We start from the raw sequence: 16,654 nt of genomic DNA, 5'->3' as shown, positions 1-16,654 counted from the left end.
CTCTCAAAATTGAGTTTTGTTTCGAGACCAATAATTATTTGTAATTGATAATCTAGTGGTGTTTCTCACCCATTTAAGTAATTGATAAGAAAATATTCGAAATACCTTCATTTTCCTTAAAAAAAAAAAAACTATAGTGGGGGTTCTATTAGCTATATTAATAAAGCAATACATTAAACATAGAAATATTATACACATGAAACATACGGGGAGTGATCAATTGCTAACTCATCATTTAATTGCTAACTACAACTAATATAAGGCCACGTGATTTTAAAAGACGTGTGGTTTACAATTTGCCACGTGTAATTTTCGTTTTTATTAATTAAATCGAAAAAGAATTAAAAAAAAACGCCAAATTAGGGTTTTGGATGAAAATGTCAATATAGTGTTTCAAAAATATCAACACAATGCTTTGAGAATGTCAACATAAATTTAGGATTGACATTGTATATGCTTTATATTGACATATTATCTTAGCTGTATTGACATTAGCCTGTGTACGAAAAATAAGAAAATTCTAGATTTTTTTTTTCAAATTTTGACGTCGGAACATATGCATGTAGTATATCGTTGGAATCCTTATAAAATTATCTTTAATTTGATATATGTTATATGAATTTAAAGTTTTGGGATTTCTTTTAAAAGTTAGTTATAACTAACTTGACATTAATACCCCTATTGATTTTTATTGGAATTAATCATATAGCCTTATTGACGTTTTTTGTTGATCGTATTGACATTTTGTGGTTAATGATCTAGGCCTTTAATTTAAATATCTAATGGCTATTATTGAGTTGTAGTTAGCAATTAAGCATTGAGTTAGCAATATAACACTCCCCTGAAACATACACCGTAAATTCAGTAATAAATTTACATTTCATTAAATAACACGCAAATAAAAATAATTGTACCTCGCTAACATAAAGAGCTATAAATACAGTACATATCCCGAATTCACAATATATAATTAACTTCTAAAATATTTATTTAAATACCTCTTACTAAAACTTTCACAAAAATCCTCACATTAGTTTGTAATTAACAAATTAATGACAATATTTTCAACAAAACATATCAAATCATTTGGAATGCGAGGGGAGCATTAGGATTTCAGAGCAAAATTTGCCAATTTTAACCTAATTAGAAATCTAAATTCAGATATTACAAATTCGACCTCACCTTGAAATAGTTACCGAAAACTAGAAGTTTGAAATTCCAAATGTTTTATAACTAAATGTGAGGAGAACCAAAATATAAAAAAATCGAAAAATATCAGAAAATTCTTTTAAATATATTAGAAATATTTTAAAATATTATTTGATTAAAATCTAATTTTAAAAAAATAATTTGTGTATATATAATAAAAAATATAGTACTTCCTTCGTCACAAGTTAATTGAGTTGTCTTTGATTTGAGCGGTCTTAAGTTAGTAAAGTCATTTATTTGAACACTAAAGAATGACACTTTTTTTTCTCTAATACTTATTCTTCGTGTTGAAAATACGCCCAAACTAAGATGTGACGGATGAAAATAATTTCTTTAATACTCTATTTTTTGCGTTGAAATTACGCCCCAAGTAAGATGCGATGGATGGAAATAATATCTCTAATACTTTATTCTACACGTCGAAAATACACCCAATCAAGATGCTGACGGATGGAAATGATTTCTCCAATACTTTATTCTTCGCATCGAAAATACGCCCCAATTAAGATGCTGACGGATGGTAATAATTTCTCGTAGTACTTTATTCTTTGCGTCGAAAATACGCCCCAATTAAGGTGCGACAAATGGAAATAATTTCTCAAATACTTTATTCTTCGCGTCGAAAATACGCCCCAATTAAGATGCCGACGGATGGAAATAATTTCTCATACTTTATTCTACGCGTAGAAAATACGCCCCAATTAAAATGCGACGAATGAAAATAAATTTCTCCAATACTTTATTCCCCGCGTCTAAAATACCCCCAACTAAGATGCGACATATAGAAATAATTTCTCCAATACTTTATTCCTTGCATCGAAAATATGTCCCAACTAAGATGCGACAGACATAAATAATTTCTCTAATACTTTATTCTTCGCGTCGAAATTACGCCCAATTAAGATGGTGATGAATGGAAATAATTTCTCGCAGTACTTTATTCTTCGCATCGAAAATACGCCCCAATTAAGATGCTGACGATGGAAATCATATCTCTAATAAATACGGAGTATGCTTGAATTAAGATGCGACGAGTTAAAACAATATCTCCAATACTTTATCTTTGCGAATATAAGCCCCAATTAAGATGCTGACGGATGAAAATCATATCTCTAATAAATACGGAGTACGCTCTAATTAAGATGCAACGAGTGAAGATAATATCTCTAATATTTTATCTTCGCATCGAAAATACGCCTCAATTAAGTCGGGATAAAATGAGTACATTATAAATAGGCTCTAATTCTTACCTCAATTTGTGAAAATCAATTCCCTCTGCCACCTCTGGTCGGCAAACGAAGCTTCAATCTCAGGTGTCTCTCTCTCCTCCACTCTGTACTCACTGTGTGTTGTGTGTGTCTTTGTCTCTTGTCTGTGTCTGTCCCCATCTCTCTTAAATCTTCTCCTCTCTCTCACTCAACACAAATTCAGTTTACAGTTTTATGCTGTGTAAAAGCGCTACACACCCAACCACCACTCATTCTTCACCTTTTGCTTTTCCTTCAAGTTTTAACTCCTCAATTCAATTCAATTCCCCCTTGATTTGACCTCCTTTTGCTTTTCCCCCAGACTAGATAAGGTGAAAGCAGAAAACACACTCACACACAAGTCAAGTTTCTCTCCAATTTCATTCAACAACACAAATCTTAAATCTTTGTGGGTAAGTTCACTTTCATTTTACTTTTTTTTTTCAATTTCAATTTCCTCTGTTTCTGTGATTGATTTTTGATCTGGGGTTTGATCCAATTGAAAAAAATGATTTCTTTTTTGAAATTTTGGCTAATTGTGCATTAATCTTTGCTGTATTATTGTTTATGAATTGATTGTGTTAGTGCCATTTCTTGGGTATCTGGATTAATTTTGCCTTTAATCTTTGCTTTATTATTGTTTATGCAAAAAAATTATGGAGGGTTTCTATTGATTGTGTTTGTATTGTCATTTTTTGGATTTTTTATTTTCCAGAAATAGGATTTTTGTTTGAATTATTGGCTGCTTATGTCTTTAATCTTTGCTGTATTATTGTTTATGCAGATATTTATGGAGGTTTTCTATTGATTGTGTTGAGTTTTATGTGTGGGATGTCATTTTTTGGGATTTTTTTTGCAGAAATAGTGTGTTTATTTGAAAATTATTGGCTAATCATGTCTTTAATCTTTGCTATATTATTGTTTGTGCAGAGATTTTGCTAGAATTTTTATGATTTTAGCTGAGAATTATGATTGATATTATGCATTCATTGGAGAAGCCCATGAATCAGTTGGAAAACAATTTGGATCCTCAATTATGGCATGCTTGTGCTGGTGGAATGGCTCAAATTCCACCATTGAATTCCAATGTGTATTACTTCCCTCAGGGCCATGTTGAGCATGCTGCTAAGAATGTCGATTTTCGTAGTTTTCCCCGGATTTCGTCCCTTGTGCCGTGTAGGGTAGCGTCGATTAGGTATCTGGCCGATGCGGGGACGGATGAGGTTTATGCGAAAATGGGGCTGGTCCCTTTGAGAGGAGGGGAATGTGAGGTTGATGACGGGGTCGGATTGCTGGGGTTTGATAGGAACGGGGAGGATAAGGAGAAGCCAAATTCGTTTGCTAAGACGTTGACGCAGTCAGATGCGAACAACGGTGGGGGGTTCTCTGTTCCGAGGTACTGCGCGGAGACTATATTTCCGAGGCTGGACTACACGGCTGAGCCGCCGGTGCAGACGATCTTGGCGAAGGATGTGCACGGTGCGGTGTGGAAGTTTAGGCATATCTATCGGGGGACGCCTAGGAGGCATTTGTTGACCACTGGTTGGAGTAATTTCGTGAACCAGAAGAAGCTTTTGGCGGGGGATTCGATTGTGTTTTTGAGGTCGGAGAATGGGGAGCTTTGTGTGGGTATACGTAGGGCCAAGGTGGGGATCGGGGGCGGGCCCGAGGTCTCATCTGGGTGGAACGTGGGGGCTGCCAGCGGCGGCAGGTCGGGTTTGTATGGTTTTTCGAGTGAGGCGAAGGAGAAATGTAACGTAAAGGCCGAATCTGTGATTGAAGCTGTGAGTCTCGCTGCCAGTGCCCGGCCATTCGAGGTCGCCTACTATCCGCGTGCAAGCACGCCGGAGTTTGTGGTCAAGGCGTCGGCAGTGAGGGCTGCGATGAGGGTGCAGTGGTGTCCCGGTATCAGATTCAAGATGGCGTTCGAAACGGAAGATTCATCTCGGATAAGCTGGTTCATGGGAACTATTTCGTCTGTGCAACTCGATGATCCGATCCACTGGCCTAATTCTCCTTGGCGAATCCTTCAGGTAGCTAATCTGCTCCGCCCTTTGTCACTTCGATTCGTATAAACTTTGAGTTGATTTTGATTTTGACTTTTTCTACTTAGGTGGCATGGGACGAGCCCGACTTGCTACAGAATGTTAAGCGCGTTAACCCTTGGTTGGTTGAGTTGGTATCGAGTATTCCGTCAATCCATCTCTCCCCGTTCTCGTTCTCGCCAACGAACAAGAGGCCTCGACAACATTCGGAATATCTATCGATGCTGCTCAACAATCCACTCAGTCCAAGCAGTCCCTTGTGTTGTTTACCCGACAACATCTCTACCGGCATACAGGGAGCCAGGCATGCTCAATTCGTGTTATCTTCGTCGGATCTCCACCTCAATAAGCTGCAATTGGGACTTCGTCCGTTCGACTTCAAGCCGCTCGATTATGGCAGCGAGCTTCCTAAGTTTGTCCCCTCCAACGCCTCGCCTCATCATCCAGAAACAGAGAGCTCTGTCCAACATCTAAAGAAACCTAACGAAGGAAAAAACGTGGCTAATACACCTACTTTCGTTCTATTCGGTCAGCCAATTTTGACGGAGCAACAAATCTCTCAGAGTTGCTCCGTGAATGCGATGCCTGAGGGAACCGCTTCTCCGGTGGAAAGGCAAGAACACGACACCTATTTTTCGTGCTTGCACGATTTATCATATTAATAACTCACCATTGCTCTCATTACTAACTTCTTTCAACTTCTTGCAGCGATTGCGCGACGAAAGCAAGGAGGCTTACGATTCTAACGGATGCGAGCAACGACAATGACGGTAACGAGTGAAGATATCGATCCGTTTTTAACGTTAGATCATAAAATTTGGTTAACTACAGTTGTAGCTTTACTTTCTATATGAACTATGAAAGCTTTGAAAATTTAGCATTTTTGGGAAGGGTTTATGTTATTTTTTCTATCTCGAACCCCTGAATTATTGATTGTAGAAGAAATGTCTTACTAATTCAGTTGTGTTTTATGGTGTTGTGAAGTGTTTATGATGCCATGATTTATGCAAGAATTATTTTTAGATGTTTGATGAATTTCAGAGAATTTGTGTGAAATGAGGGATTTATTTTGATGTCAATAATTAATTATGCTACCATAGTTCACCATTTTCGGTTAAATCTACCATCAAATAACTCTTGAAATGTTACCAATTTTTTTATGAACATTTTTGCAATCTACCATTCTTTATAAACACTCTTGATTAGTTTAATGTTCTCCAATCCTACGTTACTTGAGTCGTATCAGAATGACCCACATAATTTGAGTCTTTATTATGACAAAAAATAAAATATTTTTTTATCCTTTTATTTTATTTTATTTTCTCTTCCACTTAGATTTCGTTTTCTCTTTTATATTTTATTTTTTAATTCTATTTTATAATAATTTAATCTATTACAACTTTTTAAAATCATATGTCTAAAAATAATTACTCAAGACAAATGAAGTATTTTTTAGTGAATATTCTTATTAATATACTATATGGGAAACATGATAATGAATATACTCATCAGAGTGTCAGATTGGTTTTAATCATAGCATTAACAGCTGTTTGTGCAATCAATGATTTGTTGGTACAACATAATAAGATATACTATAAAAAATTTACTTATACCATTTATAAATTGGTCCAGCCAAATAGGAACATGTGAATAATGAACAACGGTGCAAACTACTTAGAAAATTTCAACTAGTTGGTGCATGTGACTGTTGAAATTAAAAGGAAAAAATAAATAAGAATATATAGTGGTTGGGATTTGTTATGTTTTCTTCTAGCAACTCAGCTTGAATTTTTCCCAAGTTGACATACTAGAATTGGCCTATACATTCTTCAATTTCCACAAAATCATTTTTGGATTTGTTTTTTTTTTCTCTGCTAACTCAGCTCCTATTTTCCCCAAAGACTTGACCTATATGTTGTTCAATTTCCACCATCCAATCATTAATACATTTGTTTGATAGAATATTTTCGACGTAGAAAGTCTCCTCAAGTTGACATACTAGAATTGAAATATACTGTATATTCTTCAATTTCTACTATCCAAGCATGAATACATTCATTTAAGAGAATATTTTTTGTGAAGAAAGTCTCAAATCCCAATTTTCTGCATTAAAACTTTTGTTGCCGTTCTTAAATTTATAGGGAAATACAAAATTAGGGCCTAATTTGGTAGTAACATTTTTTTCCAAAAAATTGGTGGATTTTTTTTTTTTTTTTTTTTTTTTTTTTTTAACAAAAAATTGGTATGTAGCTCAAAACCAAAAGGGCCCATCCCAACTATTTTAATAAAAAGTCCCAATAAATGAATTTTAATTTAATTGAAACTACTTTTAAAAAATTTAAAATATTTCTGTAAGGCCCAAGAGTTCGATTAAATCAAATTTTTTGATATTGGACTATGTTTGATTTAGTCGAATTTATATTTTAATCACTACATTCCACCACCAAAATTGTATACAATATATACATCTTATCCCCAGTCCATGTAATTCATTTTTTGGCAATTTTTTAACAATAAAAATCAAGTATATTTAAAAAAAAACCTTCTTACCTAAATATTACTCAGGAGAGTTTAGTTTGGAGTTAGAGGAGCTTCATCATGAAGTTGAACTTCACGTCGCCCGAAAGCCTCGGGTGGGGCCAGTTGGCCCCGTCCGGGATCTTTATGATCTTGAAGCCCTGGCTAGTGTAGAGCCTCGTGGCCTCCGGGTTGCTGAGATCACAATGCAAAGCAATGGCACGACATCCCCACGTCTTGGCCTTTGCCTCAGCTTTGGCTATTAGCCGCTTTGCAATCCCCTTTCTGCGAAACTTCTCCCTCACAGCAACGTTCGATATGTATGCAACTCCTCTCCTGTCCACAATAAGTTTTCTATCAATTTTCCACATTTTTTGGAGAAGAATTGCGAAAATTCATGAGATCGCTACAATGGAAAGTTGCGAGGATCGGACATATGGATAGTGTCGTGCAAAGGAATGTGTTGGGGCGACTTAAATGTTATTACACGAGGCGTGTAGATCAGTTTGAATGTAAGAGGAATACGAAATTAGGATCAACAAAAGTCACGAGATGGCCTATTCATACCCGTACAATGTACGCGTACTTAAAGATTTACGTCTCTAGTTTCTCAACGAAGTAGTTGACACTAATCGAGAACCACAATTCTTCGTGATATAGCAACATTTGTAACTTCTAATAGTGAATTCTTGCTTGTTCCGGTTTGTCTTCCTAGTTAAGTGAGTATCTTCTCGACAACGAGAACCATGAGCTAAACTGTTTCCAATAGTAAATTATGAATAGTTCAATGATCTCCAAACTTCTATAGACCCGAGCAGATAACCACTCAGTCGTAAGGCAAGAGAAATAAACCGAGCTATATGTTCAACGAAGATAGACAAGTATTGAAAACACTTACCTCCTCAGTCGAAGAGGTCCCTTTCTTGGTAAAAAATCGGCTACAGTATCTACAGTAAGTATACCAGCAACGTACCCTTTGTTCAGACTAATCTTCCCCTCAAGACCTCCGATTTTGAAATCATCGCTCCCTATATAGAACTCGTCCTCACCAGAACCAATCACGGCCACCAGGCAGGTTCTCTCGCAGCCCTTAGGCACCGAGAACCCAAACAGCATGCCAACGAGCCTGTCGAATCGCAGCACAAAGTCCAGAGGGAACGAGTACTCGGGAAAGAAGCAACTGCAGTGCGTCTCCGCCACTTCCCAACAGTCCTCTATCCTGGCCTCCCGGACAACAATCTCAGGAGACATTGTCGGGAACAACTCAGCCACTTGACTTGCCCTGCAAAGCCCTGCAAAGTGAATCTCCCCATAAACGAGCTTAGAGAGACGAGCATTTGAAATGGAGCAACGTTACATCTTAAAACGAACTCCTCAACCACACATCTCTTCTCTTGATTCTCTCCAATCATAGAATCTCCAAAACCACACATCACAAAGCATGTTTTGCTATGAAACTAATTCCGATACGTGAGGGCATAAACGAGCTCGTCTCCTCTATACAACGAACGGACATTTCCACCTTGTTTCCTAACAAACTCGATAAGCAGTACTATCAAAGAAACTCACTACTCTGTCTACTTTCAAGAGTTCTAAACCTTAGAAAAGCACGAAAATCGAATAAAGCCTTGAAATTATGCTGATTTTCGACATATTCACGATCTCTAACCAATGTGTAACAACCTTTTTTTTTGCATTTCTAAGCTTTCTAAATTGAATTCAGTGGTAGTATAATTTTGCTCATATAGTCAGACAATATCAATCCACTAAATTAATAATCAAAACACTAAAAATCCCAAAATCTGTAACACAATATCAGCCAGGCATCAAATAGCCACACAATAAATGACAACATGCAATTTCATCATATGCAATCAAGAAAATATCAGTCAAAAACAACAAAACAGAAGGAATTTAATCAAAATTTTGTTGATAGATTTCTCCACTAAGAAGAGGGAGATAAAAAGATTGGATTTTGATCATACCCAACAAGTGTGGAGGTGAAGGAGAGTGGGGAATTTCACAATTCAAAATCTTGGAAGAAGTGGAAAAAGACTGAGGCTTGAAATTCTTGATTTTGAGACAGAGATTGGGACTGAAGCTGCTGCAATTCACCACTGTTGTTACTGTCTGCATTTCTCACCAATTCTTGCAATCTCTCTCTCTCTCTCTCTCAGGGAAACCCCACAACAAAAGCAATCTCTCCTAAATTATCTAAAAATCCCAGATTTTGGGATTCTTCTTCCTCTTCACTGCTTTTCTGAAATGGCTTCTTGATAAAGAATTCAAGAGATAGAGAGAGAGAGGGCTTAGCTGAAGCGGTTGGTTTTGGTAGATAACTGACAATTGTAAATTTGTAAATCTTACTGATATGTATTTTCTGTGCCTGTCCAATTTTACTGCTCTTTTAAAAATATCTGAACAGAGTACTACTATTCATAGATTTAAGAAGGATATCTTTTTGATTGAGAAAAAGACATTTCTTGATTAATCTAATATTGCTGTTTTGGCTCTACTCTGTGTTGATTGAAAATTTGGCTTGATATTTGATGTCTATTTAGATTTCTAATCATCACTAATTGATTCAAAATCTTGGTCCAACTTGAAGTTCTATTGCTCAAGAAATACTCCCTCCGTCCCCAAATAATATACACTTTACGGAATTGGTAAAGTAAAAGAGATGTAAAGATAAAAAGTAATTAAAGTATTATTAGTGGGGAATAAGTCCCCCTCCATTAGAAAGAAAAGTATTTTCAAAATTGGAATGTGCATATTCTTGTAAAACAGACTAAAAATGAAATAGTACATATTCTTGTGGGATGGAAGGAATATGTGAAATCCAAGAGTCCTATAGAAATCAGAGCAGGAGCGGTGGCAAGGACAAGGTTTGGAGATATAGAATTTATCGAAACAAGCTTTGAAATGTACCTACTCGTAATGTGTCGGAAATATAATAGACGATCACGACTTAATTGGTAAGAGACTTTCATTTCATCCAATAGATAGGTTAGGATTTTTGTTATCACAGCTTTGGAGTAAATAGAAATATATGAAAAACTATTATTGATCATTTGAAAAAATTATAAAAAACACACTTAAAAAACTAAAACTCATCTAAATAGTTTATTTTTCTTCTTTTTTTTCCCTTCACTATCTAATGTAAAAAACAAGTAAGAATCATCATTCCCAACCATTAGTGTCGACTCGATAACAATCTATCTGTGATTCACGCAGCATGACCATTCGTGTCGGCACAATAACGATCACGATCGATTCAAACGAGGTGCGTGTGAGGATTATAGCGGCTGCTGATTTCTCTCCGTTGCCTAAAACGACACCGGTAGACTGCTCAGGAACGCCAACGTGTGGGGAGACGTCGACTTCCCAAAGAGGGAGCACCACCGTGGGAGCTTCCGGAGAATGGTCTCCATTGGCGGTGTCAATCTGTCCACGTCCGTTCTGAGCCTCAGGAGCTGCTCGTCTCCGGCACTGGTCGTCCATGTGCTGTTCCCCGACCAGAACAACAAGAGGTGAAACTTGGTCGGCGCCTTCCTCCCGCCCGAGAACTGTATGGTGTGCCATCCATCCACACTGCTCTTCTCACCAAGCGGAATCAGCTCATCGGAGTCCGCATCTGTATACGAGACGAGACAATGTGTTAAAAACGGAATGAGTGGCGCGATGTGTCTGTTGAGTTGCAGATGAGAGAGCATATACCTTTCAGCTGGAAGTCCTCGATTTCTCCGGTGTTGATCGCCAGAGACCAGCGAGTAGAAATTGTGGTATCGATGACAACTTGAGTCTCTCGGTTCTCTCCTCTCGTATCCTTTGCAACATGAATCGACGGAATGTCGGATTTCAGCCAGCCGGTTCGGGCGCCTTTGTCCATCCAGCAACTGTAGTTGACGGAAAATGTAACGAAATCTGAATATCTATCCCTTCCACAAGCAAATCCTTCTCCGATATGATCGGCCTCCTTGATCAAATTTCCGGGAGTCGTCGAGAACATTGAAATGTACGAGACCGGTTCGAGATCTCCACCTTTTACTCGTGTTGCATCCACGACATGTACGACCTGGACACCATGAAAACGTTAGGATATTACGGTTACTTCTTTTTTTTGTCACTTTACCACGTGATCGGTCTGTCAAAACCCTGACCAAACAGATGGGTAGGATTTTTTGCAATTTCGACCGAATCTAAGGTTCGGTTTTGGGTCGATTCGGCCTAGGAATAACCAAATCTTTAAGTAGTCGCTTCAGTTTCGGCTGAATGGTTCAATCTTGGATCAATTCACCCGAAACCAAACTGACTACTTAAGATTCGGTTTTTCCAGTGTCGTCTCGGTTTTACTCTAGATGGACTCGTTATCAAAATAAATTAACATTCTTTGATGGTTACATAAACACTTACGTTGACACCTCTAGCTATATTATCCGTAAAAGGTGGGACGACGCCTCCCCACACGGCAACTAGAGATAGCACGAGCAGACTACTCGTAGCAACGACAAGCGGTACTTTTGCACCTAGAGAAGAAGCGCATAGGATCTTTAGTATAAACCTTTCAGAATTTCACCATCCTTGTTGTGATAGAAATATATATTTTTCGGATGGAAAACCGTTCACAAAAGTTGAGACGAGCGAAATAGCAGTGCATCGGGTACCTGATATGTGAATATACGACAGTAGATACACCAACGCCAAACACACTACTGCAGAAATGAATACAGCAAGAATGACATTTCCCAGCCAGTCGGGGCTAGCACCGGGATTCCTGCAACGATAAGGGTACGAATGGTCATTTTATCTTTTAACACTTGCAGGAACTCATTAATACGTGTCTCAATACATCTATACGATGAAGGAAACGAGACACAAGAAGAGAATAAAAAGAATGATAACGAGAGAGATCCCGGAGCTATTACCTTACAAAACGAATGGAGGTTCCCATTATAGTAGCTGACAACCTAATAACCATGCCGGAAGACAGTAGAAGGGGCACGGACAATCCGATTAAAATTGTCGCGGTTTTGAGCGGCTTTGGCAGCCTCGTTGGAGACAATGTTGCTTCGAGAAAACCATCTAGACATACCAGAAGAAGAAGATTGATTAGGAACGGTATAATCACAATTAGGATATAATTATTGCCGGGATGTGCCTCGGCTGTCAAGGAAACTTACAAGCAAATGCAGGTGACGCTAGCCAAGCAAGAGCTAGATAAGAAGAACCGATCTTGTAGTAATTTCCGAGCATCAAGAGCACGAACCATTGCACCAAACCAGATTTATAGATCCATCTCTCTGCATCTAACTTCGCCAAAGTGGTCCGCAAATTAGCAGGTAAATTTCTCCTTCTTTCGGAGAAAGTACGTGCCAAATAAGATTCGAGGATAATATAACCGGCGTGTTGACCGGTGAATGCTCCGAGGAGAGCAGGCGCGCCGAAGAGACAAAGTGCCAGCCATGGGTAGGAGACATACGGCACGGGTGAGGATGATATGATGGTGAGAACGAAGGCAACGGCTACGGAAAAACTAATGGAAAATATCCACATTAGCACGAGACTCAAACACCCTAGGGCCAACGATATGATAGCAGAAGAACCACCCATCAACAACGACGTAGTCCATAACAAAAGGGACTGCATGATTATCGAATTGTAAAGCATGCTGGCAAAGCGCTGGCGAAACGTGACCATGTATGTTCCCTATTAGGAATCACGAGTCAGACAATAATTTAGATTGGCGTATATATAAAAGTGTTAGTGAAGAAATATGTGTAACAAGAGGTGATAAAGATACCAGAATGTCAAAATATATTGCTTTCTCCTCGTTGGATTCCATGGCCTTGTTTTCTGGAAGGCTAGGGGAGGCGGCTGCACGAAGCAAGAATGCGAGCATATTTTCTCCAAGATGTTGAAGAGAACCAGGTTGCAATAGTTCTAACTTGTCGTTCTGCATTAGAAAGTGGCGTTACTCAAGCTCGCATTGTAATAAATAGAGGGGAAATTGCAAAATAAATCATGAACTTTATCTCGAGTTTTGCAATTTTGCAATTTTGCAATTTATAATATATGCAATTGGGGCTTTCCCTAATTTTTCTGGCCACGGGAAAGATGAAGTGAACGTCTACATGGACCAAAAAGATGACGTGGGGCACCGATATTGACTAAAATCCCATAGAGAAAGATTAAACATCATTGTTTAGTGTGCAACTAAGAATTATTTTGATAAGATTCGATTAATGTACATTTCAATTTTGCTCTCAATTGCACACTAAACGACATCCTTTAGTAGGAAGCCTAATTTAGTTGTAGTTGCAGCATAGTTTTGCATATTACCTTGGTATGGTATACAGCGGTATAATCTACGTATGCAAAGTCAAGACCTGAAAGCCCCGCGACCTCTTTGTAGACTTGAAAATCAGTCGCTGATTTAATAGCCCCCGAAGAAAAAATATCCTGCAGCATTCAGATATATGGTAAGGAGGGAGCACTAATTTTGGTTATGCAGACGAGATAATTCCAAATTATTTCAGTTTTCCAACAAACCTGAGCAACGATTTGAGCTGACGGGTACTTTGCTACGGCAGCGAAGTTTTCGATTGCCCAAGGATTAGGACCAGCCTGTTAAAAAAACAACCAACACATCAAAAAGGAATATGATCCACTAAGGAGCGAGTTTATGAAAGCAATATAGCTTATTTTTATCGACTGAAATGAGCAATGTTATAATTTACATAGATTACGAGTGAGTCTATAGGAATGTGTCGATAGATATATAGTTACAACGAGCCATTGGAAGAACAAAGATAAGAATAAGTGTTTTTCTCGAGTATAGATTATACCTGGAAAATACTAGATTTGCCGCCTATGCCCATTGCTTCCAAATCGATAGCTACTCTTATTGTATCACTCCAAGGATGCTGCATAAAATATACGCTTCGTTGATATAACTATTGCTCCAGAGAATTGAAACTTCAGGTTCCACAAAAAAATTTATACTACACCTCATCTACTTTTTACATAAGAAACTCGGAATTTTCATAAATTCTCATATTCCTTTATATCATTAAATTTCTTTGGAAAAATTTTGGCAAATGAAATTGGACTACCTCTATTTATTAAGGTAGTGGGTGAATTATCAATAAATTGTATTAGCTGAATGCGAATAAAGCTTGGTTGCTAACGAACCTGAGTGACAAAGCTGTGAGCGCCATTCAAACCTTCCTCTTCTCCGGTATTAAATAAAAATATAACAGAATTCTTGAATCCATGAGCCCACTGAGAAACTCCTCGAGCAAGCTCGAGCATAACAGCCACGCATGAACTGCAATCGCCAGCCCCTTCCCTGAAAATCAAATGGCAAAACAAGAAGTGAATATTTGAAATTCTGCTGCTATCTTTCTGACTCCGTCGTTAAAAAAAACGAATAATAATACTACATATTTGAATCAAATTTCTAAAAGTCGCCATTTAATACTAAAATCGTTCATGAAAGGCAAACCCCCAATCAACATTTAATCATAATTAGGATTCAATTAGGATGGATCGATGGGTGCAACGTCTATCCAGATAATATATCACAAATTCCCTCGAGCTATTTCCCGTTTTGAATAGACTTTTAGTGAGTTTTAGAAGAAGAGATGTTTATTAGGAGTATAAAAGAAGATAACATATACGAGAAACACTAGAAAACCAGATCTCGGGAGAAACTACAAGACATGATATAGACTGAAAGCATATTGCAAATGTACCCTGCAAAAACAGTGTCGATGTGGGAGGACACCAGAATTGCTCTTTCTTCTGCTTCAGATACATATTTTGGTGTGATTCTCAATACAACGTGATCCAAATCTGAATAAACAAGGCTTTTCCCTTTAAAAAGTCCACCAACCATAATGTTAGCACCAGATTTTACATGGAATCGATCAACCTCCACATTAACCTCCCAATGAGCCGTTTTCTTTATAATTTCTGCTGCTTCTGTCACATACTGCAGCAGAAAACGAGAAATTGAAGCTGTGCATCAAAATCTCAAATACAAAACAGGTTGAAGCAAGTTTTCTTGTATACATCACTGTTACGAAATTAGCACAACACAATCACTAAAGCAATAAAAACACACGGAAATAAGTAGTCCAATTAGCACAGCATGACTACAAACAAGAAACATGTAAGATCTCAAATCAAGTTCTAAACAAGTTGGATGATCACTACATTCGGGCTCCATAACTCAACAAATACGGCATATGCAATAACAAAAGTTCGAAACAACAAAATCTTAAAGTTCAAGCAGAGGTACTCAACAGACATGAATGAGATGCCAAGAAACTACCTTCACAGCACTCTCAAGAGCATCAGAACCAACGGGGTGCGGGCCCAACTGAGCCAGAGCTTCGACATGTTTCATGGCTTCATGCTCCGAGAACCCCCTCTTCCCGACATGCTCGAGCGCCAGGGGCGCAGGAAGGCTCTCAAACTGGTAGTGATACACACCCCAAGACCCATACATAACCAACACAAACAATGTAAACACTACATAACTTGACCTCTTAGCAATCAGAGCCACATTCTTATCCCTTGACGAACTTTCCCCTTCTCCGCCACTATTGTCTTGATTTGCGGCAGAACTAATTGAATTAGGCTTCAAAGAAGCACCTTTACCCCTCTGTCTCATCCCCCTCAACTCAGTTCACAGTCAATTCAGTTGAGATAATCCTGAAATCACGAATTGTGAATAAAGATTGCAGCTTTATATCAAAATCATGGAAAGAAGTATTGAAAATAGAAAACCCAGAGCTGAATTCTTGTGTTAACAAAATCATGGCAACATTGGCAAGAATTTAGAATTTTGAAACATGGGATTGTGCTTTGTATCGATCATTCAAACATGAGAAAACAGTAATACCTGAATTGGGATTGTGACAGTGGATTTTTTTTTGGTCGAAATCAAGAGAGATGGCGAGAGAGATAGAGAGCTCCGGTTAGTAGAGCTCGTTGTTGGCTCGGAGTTGTGGAATATAAGTTGCGAAGTCAAAACTCTCACTACGACGTCGTATGCTCTTCGAGTTCATCGTATAGTTCATAGAACTAATTTTAATTTATTTTTATCTACATTTATTTATTCCTCGAAATATCAACAAATAAATATAGGGAAGAGCTAAAAGCCTAATATCATTAATAATAATAATAATAATAATAATAATAATAATAATAATAATAAAAGATTATAGTTTTGGAAAGAATTTTAATAAATAATAATAGTAATAATAATATTATTTTTAAATATATAGTTACGGATAGATTTTTTACAATTTTTTATGGATTTTTACAAATTATGTACTATACTTGTTATATTTATAGTTTATGGATAGAATTTTTTACAAATTACAATAACCTAATAATAATAGTAATAATTGTCCAAAATAGAAAAGTCAAAAAAATCTAATGATAAGGGAGTGTTAAATTTTTGTACCGGTTATTTTGATGTGTTTATATCTCCTCTCAATTATTGATAATTAAATATGTATATCTCCTCTCAATTATTGATAATTAATGATTTATCTATACTAAAAGTTGGGATGCTACTTTTTAAGGTTATAAATATTATTTCGGCTAAAATAAATTAAGTAATCA

At 37.3% G+C, this 16,654-nt stretch overlaps 3 protein-coding genes across 5 annotated transcripts; 1 reads left to right on the top strand and 2 right to left on the bottom strand.

The window, feature by feature from the left end:
• The first annotated feature begins 2,460 nt into the window (after positions 1–2,460).
• On the top strand, positions 2,461–5,541 carry LOC125202680 (auxin response factor 18-like). 2 transcript variants are annotated; one of them, XM_048101130.1, is made up of 4 exons: positions 2,461–2,522; positions 3,387–4,489; positions 4,570–5,114; positions 5,210–5,541. In XM_048101130.1, exons 2-4 carry the CDS (start codon positions 3,425–3,427, stop codon positions 5,280–5,282), a joined length of 1,683 nt encoding a protein of 560 aa, XP_047957087.1. In that variant the 5' UTR covers positions 2,461–2,522; positions 3,387–3,424; the 3' UTR covers positions 5,283–5,541. The 2 variants fall into 2 exon arrangements, with proteins under 2 accessions (XP_047957087.1, XP_047957086.1); XM_048101129.1 differs by lacking the exon at positions 2,461–2,522 and adding an exon at positions 2,558–2,869.
• A 1,365-nt stretch (positions 5,542–6,906) lies between these two features.
• Positions 6,907–9,392, bottom strand: LOC125202122. Of its 2 annotated transcripts, none has more exons than XM_048100464.1 (3): positions 9,004–9,392; positions 7,992–8,310; positions 6,907–7,354 (listed from the first exon to the last, which is right to left on the bottom strand). In XM_048100464.1, the coding sequence occupies exons 1-3, from the start codon at positions 9,152–9,154 to the stop codon at positions 7,084–7,086; spliced, it is 741 nt and encodes a 246-aa protein (XP_047956421.1). In that variant the 5' UTR covers positions 9,155–9,392; the 3' UTR covers positions 6,907–7,083. The 2 variants fall into 2 exon arrangements, with proteins under 2 accessions (XP_047956421.1, XP_047956420.1); XM_048100463.1 differs by having other exon boundaries at positions 7,917–8,310; positions 9,004–9,388.
• A 662-nt stretch (positions 9,393–10,054) lies between these two features.
• On the bottom strand, positions 10,055–16,023 carry LOC125201657 (endoplasmic reticulum metallopeptidase 1). Its single transcript, XM_048099862.1, has 14 exons — positions 15,927–16,023; positions 15,354–15,736; positions 14,773–15,011; positions 14,210–14,366; positions 13,864–13,941; positions 13,568–13,642; positions 13,358–13,477; positions 12,819–12,971; positions 12,199–12,724; positions 11,944–12,100; positions 11,683–11,792; positions 11,432–11,544; positions 10,736–11,093; positions 10,055–10,652 (listed from the first exon to the last, which is right to left on the bottom strand). The coding sequence occupies exons 2-14, from the start codon at positions 15,693–15,695 to the stop codon at positions 10,345–10,347; spliced, it is 2,736 nt and encodes a 911-aa protein (XP_047955819.1). The 5' UTR covers positions 15,696–15,736; positions 15,927–16,023; the 3' UTR covers positions 10,055–10,344.
• Positions 16,024–16,654: the final 631 nt, after the last annotated feature.

This window comes from Salvia hispanica, chromosome 1 (assembly GCF_023119035.1).
Source record: "Salvia hispanica cultivar TCC Black 2014 chromosome 1, UniMelb_Shisp_WGS_1.0, whole genome shotgun sequence".
Lineage (NCBI taxonomy): Eukaryota > Viridiplantae > Streptophyta > Magnoliopsida > Lamiales > Lamiaceae > Salvia > Salvia hispanica.
Note: the sequence above shows the minus strand (reverse complement) of the source record. Positions and strands in the feature narration are given on the sequence as shown.

What these genes read in the sequence shown, in the direction of transcription:
- LOC125202680 (XM_048101130.1), top strand. Translation starts at nt 3,425, where the DNA reads ATGATTGATATTATGCATTCATTGGAGAAGCCCATGAATCAGTTGGAA. An exon ending in CTCCTTGGCGAATCCTTCAG is followed by an intron (nt 4,490 to 4,569) that starts GTAGCTAATCTG and finishes TTTTCTACTTAG; the next exon opens with GTGGCATGGGACGAGCCCGA. An exon ending in ACCGCTTCTCCGGTGGAAAG is followed by an intron (nt 5,115 to 5,209) that starts GCAAGAACACGA and finishes AACTTCTTGCAG; the next exon opens with CGATTGCGCGACGAAAGCAA.
- LOC125201657 (XM_048099862.1), bottom strand. Translation starts at nt 15,695, where the DNA reads ATGAGACAGAGGGGTAAAGGTGCTTCTTTGAAGCCTAATTCAATTAGT. An exon ending in CAATATATTTTGACATTCTG is followed by an intron (nt 12,725 to 12,818) that starts GTATCTTTATCA and finishes GATTCCTAATAG; the next exon opens with GGAACATACATGGTCACGTT. An exon ending in ACCTCCATTCGTTTTGTAAG is followed by an intron (nt 11,793 to 11,943) that starts GTAATAGCTCCG and finishes TTATCGTTGCAG; the next exon opens with GAATCCCGGTGCTAGCCCCG.
- LOC125202122 (XM_048100463.1), bottom strand. Translation starts at nt 9,154, where the DNA reads ATGCAGACAGTAACAACAGTGGTGAATTGCAGCAGCTTCAGTCCCAAT. An exon ending in TTCACCTCCACACTTGTTGG is followed by an intron (nt 8,311 to 9,003) that starts GTATGATCAAAA and finishes TTCACTTTGCAG; the next exon opens with GGCTTTGCAGGGCAAGTCAA. An exon ending in GGACCTCTTCGACTGAGGAG is followed by an intron (nt 7,355 to 7,916) that starts GTAAGTGTTTTC and finishes TATTGTGGACAG; the next exon opens with GAGAGGAGTTGCATACATAT.